The sequence below is a fragment of the Ciconia boyciana genome, chromosome 11 (genome assembly GCF_034638445.1).
Source record: "Ciconia boyciana chromosome 11, ASM3463844v1, whole genome shotgun sequence".
NCBI classification, from domain to species: Eukaryota; Metazoa; Chordata; class Aves; order Ciconiiformes; family Ciconiidae; genus Ciconia; species Ciconia boyciana.
In genome coordinates, this window is record NC_132944.1 from 23,501,457 (window position 1) to 23,518,720 (window position 17,264).

The following is a 17,264-nucleotide window of genomic DNA, read 5'->3' on the forward strand; positions in this document are numbered from 1 at the left end:
GTTACAACCGCGAGGATAATACTCTGACACTCTTCTTACCCAGGTTGAGTAGTATCCTGCTCTGTGTTTAAGCAGCGTTTCAATAGCCTTACCTGTGAAGAAGGTAGTGCAAAATGTAAAGGATACCAGGGTGTAAACCTTATGCTTCAATTATTTTTTAATTCAGAACAAAGATGTGCAATTAAGTGCCTGTGTTACATGTTTAGTTGTGGAGAGGAAGGAAGGGAATCTTTTTCAATAAACATATACAAAAGCTTTTCATAACTTTTGTTATGAAACACAACTACTTTAAATGTTTGATAGCCTATAAATGCTATTGAAGTCAAATGAAAATATCCAAAGAAGCTATTTCTCTGCAAGGCCTTTATTTTGTTTTCTTTTGTTAGAAAATGTGTTTGTTTACTTTGCACTTCACTACAAAATATACTTAATTACAATCTGAAATATCTTATTTTCTTCATTTAAAACCTAGTTAAAAAAACCCTAAAAGCACAGATCACTTAAAAAAAAAAAAGTCAAAATCCTCTTGAAGGACTTGAAATCCTAAGTCAATCTTTTATGACTGTACATATAAACACATCATATGGTCATGGAAAAATAAGCACTTATAAAAGTCAGAGAGTGTCTGGGACGTCTTTCATATAAAAAGGGAGTATGTTCCCTGTGTATAAATACAAAGGATTATTAAATGAAGGTTGAAAACATAATAGTTTTATTATATCATAAATACAGCATAAAGCCCCAATGGAAATTCACCCAACATTTGTAGGAGACCAGGTATTTCCACAATAAAACGTAGTTACAACCTTCTTTGTGGGCATGTTTAGTTGAACAGAAATAGTGACTGTTAATGATAGTAGACTCCAAACAGTGATTTTCAATTCACATTTTCTCTAATAAAATACTTTATGTTCAAACCTGTAAATATCCTGCGTTAAAAGTAATTGGTCCCCAGAAATCTCCCCTCACCATGTTTTCACTCCTGAGGAAACGAACTGAAACAGAAATCTGGGTTATTCTCGCGTATGTCTGAGGTAGAGTGGGAGGGAACACCAGCGCAGTTTGGAGTGAATTAACCTGCCCGTCCCACGAGCGCGCCGTGTGTCACCGCGAACCCCCGCGGAGGCTGGGAGGAACGGGCGCCGTTTGTATCTTTTTCAAAAGTCACTCCAACGGGCTGTCTGGTCGTGTGAGAAATTTGAATGCAGCTGACGCATTACTCCTCTCTCAAAATATCATAGAGAAGGCACTTTTCACTATGGTATTGTGCAGTCATCAGAGTTTCATGTTGATGTATATGTTTTAACAAATTACCCTAATAAATATGAAGATGGTATTATGTGCATGTTTGCTAGGAGTTAGTCTTCCATGAGCACTAGTGGTAATATGTACTATGCCTGAAAGAAAACGTGTACAAGGGGCAAATCCAAACCAAATCCGTAATAAAAAAAAAAAAATAAAAATTAAAGTTTCTCTTCCCTTGTTTCCTCTCCTTCCTGTTTTTGGAGAGAATAAGATTCATTTATTGATAATAAAGATGTTTTTGATTGGGTCTGATTAGATCCAAATATTTTTCAGTATTAGTTAACTGGATTTTTTGCATTTCAGCAGGAGAAAACATGCTGATTCTAAAACCACTGTTTTAATTTTATAGAGTAGACACATTTCAAAAAGTAATAAATAGGATATTTGTAAAGAGTAGTTATTCATATGACCGTGCTCTATTTTGGGACACAAAATAATGTTTAAAACCGTAGACATGCTTATTAAACTTTTTGTGACAAAGATTATGGATTTGAAATTCATAAAATTAAAAAAAAATCATAAAACCCAGAAGAATGCTCACTGCTTTTTTGCCAAAATTCCACAGACTTTTTGTTGACTTACTTTGTATTCCTACTAGTGAAAGAACAGCAGGAATTACCTAATAGGTAGCTAAGTGGGGGTTTTTTATATATATATATGTGTGTGTGTATGTGTGTGTGTATATATACATATATATATATAATCCTATTATCCACTCTAGAATTTCCTCCTTTTGTTGTTTCTTATTATCTTAAATTTACTTGCTTACTGACATATTTGCAGTTGCTAAAGTACTTTTTGCCAAGCTGTACTGTTCAAAAGTCATTCTGCATAGAAAATTCAGTCTTGTGTTAAACAAAAGGAAAGTAATAAATTTAATGATACAATTTAATTAATCTTTTGTTATTACCATCTTTGAAGCTTTGGTGATAAATTGCAGCCTCAGCCAAAAGCACTTCTCGTGATTCATTGCTTGAGACCAGCACTTAATGTATCATCAAAAGTGGACACCTTTCTTTATTTCATGGGTTATTTAACTTGAGAAAGGGAAAGTAACACAAACCTTAAATTTCTTACTCCAGCTATTCTTTTTTAGGAGCCAAAGTCAACATTTATGTTTCCCCAGTGCCTCTCACTTTCACCGAGGAATGTTTAGAATCTTAAATTTCTACTTTCTTATGACAAGTTCTTCTGTGCAAATGCACTGGTTTTGTTGAGCTAATGCTGTTTTCCTGGATCTTTCCTTCTTTCCCTGTCTGTGCTTCCCTCCCTTCCAACTTTGCAATGTAGCAAGCTGAACAGTTGTTCAATCAGATGTACAATCCAGTAAGTTCTTTTTTAAAATGCCCGCTGTAACATATGAAAGCATGAGGATCTGTTCCCTTACTGTGTTGTGCTCTTCCTCTGTGGAGCTTTGCAGAATACCTCTGATGCTCACTATGCGATGTTCATTATATCCAAATAAATGCACTTTGTGGACTTCAAGGCCATTTTAAGACTATGAAATGCATTAAATAGGCACATGCAGTATTTCTGAGAAAACAAGCATCCTAGCCTTTAGGTCCTCAACTTCTCCATCAGAAAAAGCATGCAGACGATTTTGTTTTGGGGGTTTTTTTTTGGTTTGTTTTTTTTTTGTTTTTTTTTGCTTTGCTTTGCTTTTTAATTCCTCCTCCTGCAGTACTTTATTTGATCCTTCAAACTTAAATAACTTCTAATTTATTCAGTTTATCTTAAGTGACGGAGTTGATTATGCAAATAATAATATCTAGGAAGTGACTGGTACTATTGTCAAAAGTCCGTACAATTAAAATAGTTCAGATCAGTTTTACTCACAAAAGACTGTATACATTCAGCATATATATAGTAAGAATATGGAAACATTGTATTTAATCGAAGAAAATGCTGAAATAGAAAATGATGAACGGAAAGGGCAGTGTTTGAAAGAGCCGAACAGTATTACTTTGGCTTGTTTAGCGTTATAATTCTTGCCCGTATCTGCTTTAATTGCACAGTATCTACCCTTTTGACTTGACTGTCTTCCTTTGTCAATTTGAGGAAGAGCTGTAACAAACATCCTCTCTGCAGAGAACAGTTTGCATTTTTTTGGCGGAGATGGTTACATTTAACGTGCCGGGATGCTCACAGCACAGAAGAAAATGATGTAACTGTAATAGCAATTTACAAGCCATAGTTTACATAGTAATCATAGTTGGAATTACCATGTAATTGGGACAGTATATATAGAAGAACTGGTTTAGTAGCTTAAGTAATGTGGTACTATGCATTAGGGAAGGTATTGCCCTCGCTGCAGTCAATGGGAGTTTTGCCATTAATGTCAGTGGACCGGGATTCCAGCTTTGGAGTCTGTTATTGCTATAAGCTTTGTGGCTTCTAACCACGTAATGAATATGCCATGACTTAGGTATGGGAAAAGCGAGTCCCACAGAATGTGCTGTATTTACTTTTATAGTTACTGGTTAACTGCTTGTAGAGTCCAGTCATAAATTGATTGTAAGTAGCATAAGACCTGATATTACCCCTTAGCCATCCAGCACGCTGCTGGTCAGGAGCTCTTCCCTTTGAATGATAAAACCCTTTTTTCTGTATCATCTTGGGTCACCGTCGTGGTAGTTATGTTTCTATTCATACCATTTGCACTCCTACTGTGCATGTCTTTTCAGACTGGAGTCTTTTTTGTGTTAGTTTGTCTCTTGATTTTCATAAATGCTTTCCAGTCATTATTTCAATATTAGTTATTCTGCTGTATGGAATTTGTTTGTTACTACCTGGTCTATTTGTGTGTGGTATTCTAAAGTCAGTCAGTCCTTTTTTAATTTTATTTTTTCTGCCTTTACGTGCTTAATTTTCAAAAGGACAGCCTGTTGGCAGTTCCAAAATAACGGATGCAAGATCCTTTTCCTTTGGCACCAGGCAGCAATTGTAGTAAATCCATGAGACAGGTTTTCTTAAATAAACTTTTCTTGCTCATCTTCTTTCTTCTCCTACTTATATATGTCAGTCTGCTTTTAACGACGTAAGTAGTAATGATCCTCTTCTTCCCCAAAACCACCTAAGGTCTTGAAATGAAACCGTGATTTGATTGAAGTCACTGGCAACGTATTCTTTGAACTCCACAAGGCCAAGTTTCACTTTTGTGCTTTGAGATGGCATAATAGCAGTTACCTGAAACATTTTTTTCGTACTGCAAATCATTACGATGCTTTATTTAATTGAATGTTTCCTTACCTTTTTTTTCGTTTGAGAATAATAGTGTTATAAAAAAACAGATGGCAATCTAATCTTAAAATACTGAAGTGTTAATGCTCTTTTGTTTACGTGTGTCAGAGAAATAACAGGCAGTCTCTGAGGAGACCTCTTTTAGCCCATGCAGCAATATAGCGTTCCTTCTGTGGCGGAGTGTGGTTTTTCTACTACGTCACACAGGTATCAACTCCAAGACTTCCATTTATTGCTGAATCTAATGTTTTTAAAATACAGCAATGGAGAGAAGTGTTTTATTCTTATAGACATTTGGGTACCAAAGTGGAGATGATACAGAAGGGGCGCAAATCCTGCGTACTCTGCAGTGAATGGTTTCACAAGGTATTCATCTCTGTGAATAAGGTGTGAACAGAATTGGGTGCGCATTTTTTCATGTTTGTTTTGAAAGGTGAACTTTTTGAAATACCCAATGAATTCTTGTGCAAAATTGATTATAAGAAGTTACATGATTGTTTTTGTCCTGTAATGGAAATATAATGGTGTACTTAGTTTGGAGTTCTGGTGAACCTTTTTCTGAATAGTAAAGACTTAATTTTCCAAATGCTCCATCAGAGCAATGTCTGATTAAAATTTAAAGTACTTGCAGAATCCACTCTGAATTGCTTAGAGCAGTCCCTGAAGTTAAATAAAAACCCCTTCAATTTTAAGGAGACTACAAAAATATTAAGGTGACAGCATTTTTTTTTAGTTTGTTATTGAAAGTAATAAACTTTGAAGGATCTTACAAAGTAATTTCTTGCATGTAAATTCTGCTGTTCCATTTATTTTTTTTATGAAGTACTCGCTTGATTTCTGTGTATGTTTGTGTCTGAAGCTTTAAAAATGAAATACTATATCTATACATCCATTTCTGTTATGCAGAATAATGCGTGCATGATTATACCATAAAATTTTAATAGACTAAATAATTCATGTTGCATGTCTGTACCACACTGTTATGGTGTTTCTGTAGGAAATTTGTGGTTTACATAAGGAAATGTTACTTCTAATGTATTTGTAGTACTTATTAAGCAAATGTCAGAACAGATACATAATTACTTAAGAATTAGTGAAATTCTAATAGTACAGTGATATGCTATTTTTATTGAGTTGTAAAAATAACATAAAACAACATAGTCGCAAGGTTGATAGACAAAACATCATAAACCAAGTATGCTAGTTTGAAACTAGCCTAATCTGCACACACAAGTATTATCATTTACAGATACAGATTAGGAGGGCAATTACTTTGCTGCTGAAAGGTATGCGTGAACCAGTCACTCTTAGCCATAAAATCCCCATAAAAGGTATCTTTCCCAAGAAAGCAGAGAACTTAGGCAGAAAAAGGGGGACAGAAATGAAAAAGAGGGAAGGAGAGAAGACAGCAGGACTAGGTAGAGGCTTTCTGATTCATGTGATAACCGCGCAGCTTCTGGTTAGAAGTGGTCCCAGCCTGTCTCTCACAGCCTGCAAAAAAGCCACAGAAATCTGCCCTGTCCGGGTGGGAGCAGGGTCAACGTCAGCTGAGCTGCCTTTCGTCGCCTTTGGGCCTACTGTTTGACCTCAAAAGTCAAGTATCATCTGTCAACAAATCACCCCTGATCCGTATATAACAATTAAAAACAGTACCTAGTTCAAATCCAAACACATCTTTCAAAGCCATAAAATATAATCGGGCACTTGCAGGTGGTTCTGGACATGTCGCATGGACCGTGGTTTGCTCTCCTGTGGTGTCAGCAGCTTTGTTTACAACATGAGGATTCCCTTCAAGGGACTCATGGCAAGTTAGAGTACCACCTGCAGAAAGCTCTTTTGGAAAATGTTTTACGTTCTTGCTCTCCCTTTTTAACTAACTTTCCTTTCCTTCTTCTTTAAGGCAATGCCCTTGTAGAAATCTGATTCCTGCCAATCGTCCAAAAATATTCTATAGGAAGTGCTTGTAAAAGTACAGGCAACCAACTTGGTGGTTCGCAATACTGGGATCTTTTTTTGTTTCTTTATTTTTTTTAAAGATTAGAATAATCTTATACTTGTCTTTGAACTGAATGCTTATATTGATTTATTTGTAACATTACGGATAACTGTGCTGCACCTCAAAACCCTGTATCGGTTGGGTACTTAATCATATTGGATTTAATCATATCTTATAGGTTCCGCTTCGTGTTGAGAACCATAGGGAAATACAATGACCAAGTTTGTGCTACGGAATTTTCCAAAAACACATCCCACAAATATGGAATGGCGTGACTACCACAGAAAGCACAAGAATTGAAAATACTTTTGCAACTTAACAATACTCTCCTTAGCATGCTATTGAGCAAGGATTATAGGGCTAAACTGAAGAATATAGTTTATATCTATTACTTCAGGTGATATTTTAGTTATAAGCTGCGCAGTAGATGATTTGTTCCGTACATTTCTGAGCTGCTGTGTAACAGGAATAGCCTATGAAAGCTGAACATTTGGCAGCTTTGCATTGGTGACGCTACCACGTTCTTGCCCAATTATGTATTTTCATCATAGAAAATCCAGTGTGGCAATGAAAAGCAAAAAAAAGACAGGCTTCTCTCTTGCCTGCATTCTGCATTGCTTCTTGTCCTGGGTTAAAACTAGGGTAGAGGTGCGGGGGAGGTTTGGGCTGAAGCTGAGAGTTCTTGCATGCTGAAGTGAAGACAAGACAGGTTAGAGGCAGGAAGGTGGGTGTTTGCCTGTTTATGAAATGATAGAAGCAAGGCTGGCAAATAAGTGAATTACACACCAGAATAAACAGAAGGGAAAGAAAGGTGACGGGGGGAATATGAAAGAGTGATAGCCTCTAGAGGGGACCTGTGGAATTTGGGATTTACCCTTAGGAGAGGAGGAGAAATCTGAAGAGCAGGAGGGAACAACATACTCTTGCATAGGTTTCTTAGTTTTTAAAGGTGGGAGTTGGGTTGTACTATTTTTTTTTTTTTCTAGAGTGAATTTACCTTTACCAACATATGGAATTATTTTTATTCTTTGCAAAAGAACACTTAGTGTTCATTTTGGAAAGATAAAACATCGTCTAATTTCTTAATAGAGCTGATGGAAAATTGAAGTGGTTTGCAGCTGGAAATCGGTACACAGTCTCTCACATCATTGGCCCTGAGCATGAGTATTACATTTACTTCAAAAATTACAAAGCTAGCCAAAAGTAAATTTCTTGACACAATTAACACCCAGTATAAAATAAATCAAAGTTTATTATTAAAGCAGGAAGATGTATGAGGATGAAAAGCAATCATCTGTTGCTAGCATCTCACCCAAACAGTAAAATCAAGATACTCTTTGGGTGTTACCTTGAAATGAGCTCTGTGTTAGGAGCGTCCCGTACCCGCATAGAATTCAGGGCTGGAGCGTGTATTGTTATCCTAAACAGGGAATTTGAAGAGCAAGGCCCCTAAGTTTAGTAGGCTTCTCATGTCATTCCCGTAGCTTATTTTGGTAATGAAATATTTCTTCTGAATAAAAATCTCACAGTAGGATAAATAACACTTAAAATCTACTATCTTTTTTCTTTTTATCCTCATGCTTAAATGATATGTTACATGCAACCCCCCTCAGTTTCTTCCCTATTAATTTTAATTTTTTAATTGTTGTATTTATGCTAAACCCAGACTTGTTCTTTATTTATACAGAAAACTGTAACCATTGCAAAGAACATGAACCTTCTAGTGTCTGTAGTTTATATTAATTCTTTCCCAAACACGCATGTTTCATTTGGATCTGCATTTCTTTCATTGCTTGCTTGCATTGTCTATTCCCTGAAATTAAGAAGATAAATAAGTCCACGTCTTCTCTGCGTAGTAAGATAGTCGGAGGACCTTCAGTTCTAAATGTCCTGAATTTCTGTAAAATTCCTGTATGTTAAGAGAATGTTATCTGAATTTTCTATGTTTAATGTGCACTGCCTTAAACTCCTTGTTTTTTCCTTGCCTGCTCTTTCAAGATGCCAATTAGGAATAATGGGAAGCAAGGGGTAGGCTAAGCATTGCAGTGCGTTGTTGTTTCCATCTGTCTGTGGTTATTGCAGCCAACAGTTGAAAGCCCTTGATGCCAGATCATGCTCCCATTGAAGTTAATTGGGTTTGTGCCATTCGGGTTGATGGGAGTAAGATGGGGCTCTGCACTCTTGCTGTTGTAGCCATCACGTTCCTTCTTGTCTGTGAAACTGCCACCCATCCATGCATGTGTTTGCCAGGTTTGTGCCATTTTCACCAATGGGCTTGTTCTTCTGATGTTTCAGGTTAAGTATTAACGATAAGAGAAAAAGGATTATTGGGTAAAATGTCTGCTGAAAGCAACTGTTTAGTTTATTGGTTTGTATTTTAAAAACAGCACTGCATAAAAGCAATTTCTTCCTTTTAAATTCTTCGTATCAGACTGCATTTGAAACATCTGGTGATACAGATTACAATATGTATATATGTGTCTGTGTGTGTATATATATACATGGACAAAGTGTGTATATATGTACGGGGGAAGAGAGAGAATATGATTTATTAAGAAATTGCCTATAGATTTGAAACACTTTAAAAGCTTAATGTGAATTAAATGAATTACAAGGTGATTTTTTAATTTAAAAAACACCCTTAAAATATGGTCACTTTAATATGTAAAAAACCTTAATAAATCCCCACCCCCTTCAGGATGGTAGCATTTGACTATAATTGTAGACTATGAAGATATTTTCATTCCTTTTTATAATGCTTCTGTAGAAAATACTGTCATCGGACAGAAATACCCATAATCCTTTTTAATGAAAATTTGAACTCCGAGACTGAAGAAATGAAGCTCTTAAAGCTATATAAATTATTGTCATCCTTATTTTTTTTAAAATATTGATTCTGAAGGCTCATGAGGCTGAAGAGGAGGCACGGATGAATCCAGAATTTGCAGACAGGATGAAACAGCTTGACAAAGAGGCATCATACTATAGAGAAGAATGTGGCAAAGCTCAGGCTGAGGTTGACAGACTTCTAGAAATACTCAAGGAAGTAGAGAATGAGAAGAATGACAAAGATAAGAAAATTGCTGAGTTAGAAAGGTAATTCTTGTATTATTTGTCTTACATTGAGTGGCATTTTTATTTACTTGATCTTCATTGCAGAGCAAAGAAGTTAAGAGTAGAATATGCTTTTTAACAAGAGTATTTGTTATGTCTTGTAAAATTGAATCAGAAGTGAAAAAAAATGGCTACCTGAGCACTGCACCTTCCGTCTGCTGACTTTGGAACAACTTAAGGTTTCCACCTTTTTAGTCGTCTCCAAAAAAGGAACACATGTAGGAAAAGCCACATGCAATTTACAGTGGCAACAGCCCTCCTAGAAAACCGTCTTGGGGAACAATCCTGTCTTTCTAGTAACTGGTAAAGCAAAACCGTCCCCACACACGTCTCTAGTGTGAACAGCACCACTAGTTCTCAGAGGTCCTGAAAAGTATTGGTAAGTATTTCTAACCAGTGTCGTGACTATTTAATAATAGTTATAACTATTTCTCAGTGTTTCTGTAGTCTTTGTCCGCTTCAAATGAATATTTTCTGACGTTGACCAGGTAGTGTTTGTCTTATTTCTGGGAAGGTTGTACAGTCTTTCCTTAATGGAGACAGGCGGGTTTTGGGATCCATTTGTCTCACGCCCTTTGTAATTAAATGATTCTTGGAACCTTCTCCCATATGGTATGCTGCTATTTATTTGATTGATAAGTAATTTATGTGGATCTGATTTCTTTGTTCCCTTCCTGTACTTAGCCACTCTTAGGTAAATGAAAGAAAGAATTTTATGTTTTCAAATATTTTATATAATTGTTTTCTAGTGATCAAGTCAGAAGAAAAGTGCTTCATGAAAGTGCTTCTCCAAAAGAGAAGTTTAAGGGATCTCATTGTTGTGCTTATAGCTATAGTCCCGTTAGGGAGAATTACCATGAAAGAGGGGAAGATCTGCTGGAAATGCTGGCTGCCATAGGGGGAGGAAATCAGCCAGCTTGGAGAGGAAGGTGTGTAGAGCACCTTTACTGAGGATGGCTTCTCAACCTGCAGAGTTACCTGTTGCCAAAACTTACCTTTCTCTGCAGACATTTGGCAAAGGTTTAATGATGACAATAATGAATGGTGTATGGTTATCGATCAAAGTGTCATGAGAACCGAGACCTCAAATTTAAGGTGAAAAAAGAAGATTTGCACTCGAAATAGAACTGAGTTTTTACGTGAGGACAACTTTAATTAGCAATTACCTCTCTCACCACATCGGGAGTTTAGAATACTCTAGTGTTTGCACCGATTTCAATGTGTAAAGTAGATACCAGAGGAAGCTAGTAGCAGTGGTCTCTTTGTGCACCATGACTGTGAGTTCTGCCTAAACTCTCCAAAATCCTAAGCAGCGTATTGGAAAAAGGTAACGTGGTTAGTGAATTTGTGTGGTCGAGGAAGTGCTGCCTATTCCACCCATCGGTGCGTGTACGGTAGGGGCACTACAGGCCTAGGCTTGTAATAGAGCCACTCCCGGTGTGACCAAGCTGGTGGAAACTGACTGCGTGAGTTTTTACAGAAACAGTAACTGATATCCTCATTGGGCTATAAAACCTACTGCGTTGGTGTGTGACACTGGACGCAATAGTAGGCACGCTAAACTTTGGTTCAAGAGGATGATCTTAAGAGATTTAGTAAGTAGCAATCACGTATGTGTTGAATGGTTGAATATTAAAATGACAATTAAGATTAAAAGATGAACATGATGTTCATCATGAAGCTTGTGATCTAAAATTTTTAGTAAATGTTAATTTGATTTAAATATTTTGTATAAAAAAGAGCTAAAGAATCGATATAGATCAGTAGATTTATTTGAATTAAATTGAGAATTATTGGTTACAAAACAGTGATTACAAAGAAACAAGGAACCAAGGGATGCAGAGGTATTACTACGGCCTTGTCAGCATACAGCCTCTTCTTACTGTCTGAGAACCCTATAGTGGGTTATGTAATGGACAGAATTTTCTATTTTTGTGTTAATTTTTTTTTAAAATTCGATGCACTTTTATCAGTGAAATTTTGGGACACCAATTTCCAGTCTTTTATTGTTGATGAGGGTGTTGATCCTGAAATCGCTTTTCAGAAAGTAATTTGGTACCCTGGAGTAAGCACAGACTTTTTGAACAGAATATACTGTACTTTGAATGTGATGAAGTCGTTAAGCTTTGCCATGAACCTTTAAGTGCTTCTGTAATGCTTACAATAAGATATCTGTGGCATGACCAGCTAAGGACCGTAGTATGTTGCAATTTTGGGGAATCATCATGAAAAATCAAGATTTGTTTGTGAATGCTATTAACTTTAATGCAGTTTCTCACTTGATTTAACTTATGTACAGCTTTCAGGATTAATTCCAAATTCCTGTACACACAGTACATATAAGTTAATTATTGTAAACTAGGAAAAAAAAAAAGGATTTACGTAAAAATTATCTATTATTGATTTCATCAACAGAAGTTACTGCCTTTACTTGGTAATGGGGTCTTAAAGCTACTTTCCACCATGCATAAGCACAAGCACAAATTTGTTGGTTAGTACAGTAAGGCTAGCAGTCCGCCAGCAATATAAAGATGTAATAGGGAAATATTTTTAAAGAGTGGGAATCTAACCCTTCTTACGAATCAGGCTCACCTTAGGTTTCTCTAAAATTTGATTGATTTTCTCTCCCTTTTCCTTATTTTCTAAAAGCATTGGCCTAAAGATCTAAATCTGTATAGAACTGTGCCACCTGTTGGTGTCCCTAGAGAGGGAACCTTCATGTTGAAATTCCCCTTTCTAGGGCTTGGGTGGTGTGTGAATTGCTGTAACGTTTTATGAAGTGCCGCTACTTTTCCTGCTTGTCGTGGCTACTTGGTTGGCTCCCTGCTGAAGGGAAGAGGTGGAGCCAAAGCTCACTTTACCCACTTTGTGGGAATGAAGCGTTGAGAAAATGACTACAACTTTAACAGAAGCATATTTGAAAATGTTCTTTCCTTCTTGTCCCGCTGTTTTGTAATTCATATAATGTGCTCTACGTTGCTGTTTTCTCTCCTTACTTTTTCTCCTTCTGTTTTTTCTTGCTCAGAAACAGCGTATCTTCAACATTTCCCCTAACTTCAGATGCAAGGGCATCTCTGGGGTTTTGTAGGAAAATGAATGCTCTTTTGAAATGTGTTTGTTGGTTAATGGCTTGCTGGGGTCCATGTTCACTGCTGTGCCAACATCTTTACATTGCAAGATAATTGCAACAACATAAATGCTCAAAATTTATAAACATAAATTTCTGGGAGAGTTATAATCTAGAGTATTGCAAGCTATGGTATCTTCACAATAGTTATTATATTCACATATAAATTCATCAGCATAATGAGGTGTACTTGTATAAATCAGTTTGAAAAGTAAAAACATATATAATGAAGTTATTTACAAATTCCAACAAGAATTAAAACAAGACGATGAATACTAATGTTCTACTATTTGTCAAAAAAGTATTGACACAGAAAGTGTCAAATACCCAAGGGTAGAAATATCTGCTTCAAGGTATGGGCAATTAAATGTATAAGTGTATGCTATTTGGCAGATGAACATCGTTAATAATCCCGAAGAGGATTTCATATGAATGGTAATTCTTTTGGTTTTAATCTGATTTTCTTGCCTCAGAAACTATCACGCTTCTGAGTCACATCACTTAAGATTCATGATTCGTACTATTCCTCATGTATAAAAACGCGTTGGTCTGTTTCTTAAATTACTCCATATATATTAATTTTGTATTTTATAACTTCTTATTGCTACACAGGAGAACCAATTCCTCCTCCTATACTAAAGCTGGTTGATAACTTCTATTGTATCTTTCATGATTTGTCTGTTTATAATGAGAACAGGTTAAAATTAAATGCAATATATCCCAGCATAATGTGCTTTTGGGAAACTTAGCTTGATGTTTTTCTTTGGTTTTCTTGATGAAGGAAATGTGGTGTGTTTTTTTTGGTTTGGCTTGGTTTTTTTTTTGATAATGTAAATGAAACTGGGTAAGATAGTGATCAGCTTAAATTTTAATGTGAAGGGCCTAGCCAAAGAGAGGTAACTGCAGCTGAAACGGAACTGTCAGGATGGAAGGACTATATTGTTTAATGCTTTTATTAATGGTGTTAGAATGAAAAGTATATTTGTGAAATATGCTAGGGAGTTTGGATCATGAAATGAAGTGAAATACAATAGTACGCAATGCATGATTGTGAAGTCAGGCCTAGTAAGACTGCCTGCTGTAAGCCAAGGATAATCCCTGATAGTTTAGGGAGAGAAAGATGGGGTGAATTTGCTCATGGCAGTGTCATTATGAGCCATCTAAATAATGAAGCAGACATCTAAATAATGAGGTGTGAATCCTGATGTGTCAGAGTAAACGTCTGCAGTAAGGATAGGAAGGTATTAACGTCGTCAAGCGCTCGCAGGACTCCATGTGGAACGTTGCTGGATACTTCTCATCGGTCGTATTCGAGCAGGTTGAATGAGAAGGGGAGGCAGGTGCAGAGCGGGCTGCCAGGATAACTACAGGAACGGAGCGCTGGGGTCACGGGGGCCGGCGCAACAGGGGCTCGTTCCTCCGGCAAAACAAAGGCTCGGTAGGGATGCTTGTTCTCTCTGAACACGTGAAGGGGTAAGCGCTGCGGTGAAAGAAGAGTGATTGCAGTAAAAGAGTGCTGGCACATAATACAATGGATATAAATTATCCATTAATAAATTTAGACTGAAAAGAGAAAGTGATGAGAACAGAGTGTCGATTGCGGAATCTTGGATCTGCTTTTCTCCAGTGGTATGTTGGATGGTCGGTCATTTGCCTGATTGAGTGTAGCTTCTCAGCAAAGCTTACAACAATACGAAAGTTCATTTAAAAATACTATACTAGCTATGAGACAAAACCAGTTTGTTTTTAAACAAGAAGTTTGGTTTTTTGTTATCCACTTCTTGTATGCAGTGGTAAGTTTTGGGTAATAACACTAGAGATGCGCATTTAAGCTCTTGGGGTGTTTGGACTACAATGAATTCATTCTGAATTGATTTGGGTTTGAATTCTGAAGTCCACACAGCACTGACAATTCATTGCATAAATGACAAAACATCAGCATATGGAACAATTGCGTTCAAAACCAGTATTTTTGTGGCTTTTAAAAAATTTCCCTTTCATAAGTGAATGAAAAACTGTGCACCAGTGACAGCTTTAAGGATTAGTCTAGCTCGGTGTCAGGCAGGGAATTTTTTTGTCTTACTTAATTGAAAGGGCATGTTAGGTATTTTTTAACAAATAAGTTATCAAGCATGGGAGTATTTTCAGTGATGAAGTATTAACCTTATTCTTCCGACTGAAGAAAAAAGCTGCTGTCAGTGTTAGAAGGGGCTGTATTTCCTGGGGGCGGGGGGCAAATCTCTGTCTTTGGTTATTAGGTACAGTGCTTTGTGAACTTCTAAATGATATCTTTGAACAAGCTGCCAAATCGTTTAGCTGTGTTGGCTTTCATGGGAAGACTCGATGAATGTGGGTCACCAAACCTATGCTGGTTCAAAAACAGACTTTGTGGTATATGATGAGACATTTGTGTGGCAGCAAACACTACCAGTATCCACCTAATTTATTTGTTCCATTCGGTGTGTGTATGCATTTGGACGGTTATAAATATGGATGGCTTTCCACAGTCCAGGAATGACAGGATGCCATTTTACTTTAAAATTTCTGGTTTATTCAGTGCACAGCAAGGATATACTGCTACAGAAATTTTATTTTACTTCTCGCTTTCCCTTCCCTTTTCTTTTCTTTTTTTGAATAAAATCTGCTGATATAACATCTGCTTGTTATATTTTTAAAGAACTAATGTGTTCCTCCCTTTATTCTCTTTTGCTGTCTTCCTCCCTATCTGTTTTTCTCCAAACTGCTGCTTTCATCCCTACTCCAACCAGCTTGACTTCCAGGTCAGTATTTTCTGCTCTCCTACTTAATTGCTCCTTCTGCAATGAAGGTTTTCATTGATGCTTCATTTATTTGGCCATTTTGATTCCGTATTAATAACTTCTGTTTGTCTTCTTTTGGTTTTTGTTTTTATTCTGCTTGCCCCTATGGTGTAGGTTTTGGTCATTCCATTTCTAGATCAGAAACTTCACAGTAAATGAATGCATTTGTCAAAAGTCTGTAAGAAAAAAATGTTTATTAACAACATATTCAATTCATATGTTGTTTTGTGTGAAGATTTTTTTCTTCTTTCAGTTTTACTTTTATTGTCTTTGTTTAGGGAGTTCAACATTGGTAGACAACGCAACCCAGTAGGTAACGGATTGAACAATAACACTAGTGTACAGAGAGATTTATACCCGAGATCAGAGGCTTGCTCTAATACTTTACCTTTTACTGTTACTGCAAACGTAATGGGACGAGTTGGAGTCGTTCAGCTCCTGGTTCAGAAACTTGTAGCTGTTTGTGCTGGCCAGATCCTGGACCAGCACATAACTGCAAGGGAGGTATATGTATGTGTATGTTTATGTGCTGTGTTTGTATACAGCATCATCTACTCAGATTCATGCTTTTCTTTCTTCCAGGTTTGAGAATAGTTTAGCTAACGTTTGTGCTTGTGAACTGATTTTGAGTAATCTTATCATCTTCCAAGTATTATTACGTGTCTTGTGGTGCTTGTTGAAAGTAAAAATTGATCTAGTCAACATTTTTTCTCGCAGTAGGCCTTGATGTTAATTTTTCTTTCTCATGCTTATGAATGGCTGTGAAGTGTAAGTTAGCAAAGGCTTAAAACATCTACTTGGTATTTTAGAAACTAGTAACTTTATATGGTTTGGACTACAGGTTCATCTGCTTCTTCCTTTCCCCATTCATTTCAGAGTGTGGCTTTTTTTTTTCTTTTCCCTGTGACAGGTATTTAGGACAGGTCTACACTCTTAAGCTCATCCCTTATTTTTCAGTTTCTGAAATTGGTGTTTGAAACTTGCACAAAGTTTTGTTTCCTGTACTGAAGGAGCTTTGCTTTAGGCAGGAACAGACCTGGTTTTCAATCATTATCAAGGTAGAAAGCGTTTACTTCTTCATAGCTCAATCGGACTGGAGTATGAAGGAGGGTGTATGCTGCAAAGGCTTTCCAGGTGCATTTCAGCTACCAAAGCTTGCATTTGCAGATCTGGTTCCAGGTGGCAGCCTGCCACGCAGCACATTTGTCTAGAATCATGGCAAATGTCCAATCTGCCTTTATAATGTGTTCGGATGTGAAGTTCTCAGAATTCTTCTGTCAATGTATACGTTTTGCACAGCATTGTTCTCTATTCATATAGAAGCAGAGCTTGCCGGTTTGGGAGAGTTTGGGTATCTTTGTCTCAAAACCAAGCACAGTTCACGGTTCACGGTTCAGACGTGTCAGAGCCGTTTCTGACGTGGATGCCTTCAAACTGTATGGCAAAAAGATGGCTCGTTATGAAAAGATTGACAGGACAAGGGGTTTTTTTTTCCTGATGTGCTTTAATGCACATCAGGATCGCAAGTTACTTTCCAGCTGGAAAATTTTGTTTCTGAAATTTGAGGCTTACTGATTGCAGTTATGAATCAGATGAACACTTTCTTTTTATTGTCTGTCTATTACAAGCGCATTTTAATGTGCTTGAATCCATAGTTATTACA

General features: G+C 36.8%; 1 protein-coding gene across 9 annotated transcripts in view; it reads left to right on the forward strand.

Annotated features, from left to right (window-relative positions):
- The window catches only part of ERC2 (ELKS/RAB6-interacting/CAST family member 2), a 532,276-nt gene that overhangs the window by 222,400 nt on the left and 292,612 nt on the right, over positions 1–17,264 (forward strand). For all 9 annotated transcript variants that reach the window (XR_012044651.1, XR_012044655.1, XR_012044654.1 and 6 more), the window contains one exon: positions 9,444–9,637. Coding sequence is in view for 3 of the 9 variants with exons in the window: in XM_072876309.1 (XP_072732410.1) it covers positions 9,444–9,637 (194 nt within the window). In the remaining 6 variants the exon portion in view is untranslated. The remainder of the gene's footprint in view (positions 1–9,443; positions 9,638–17,264) is intronic.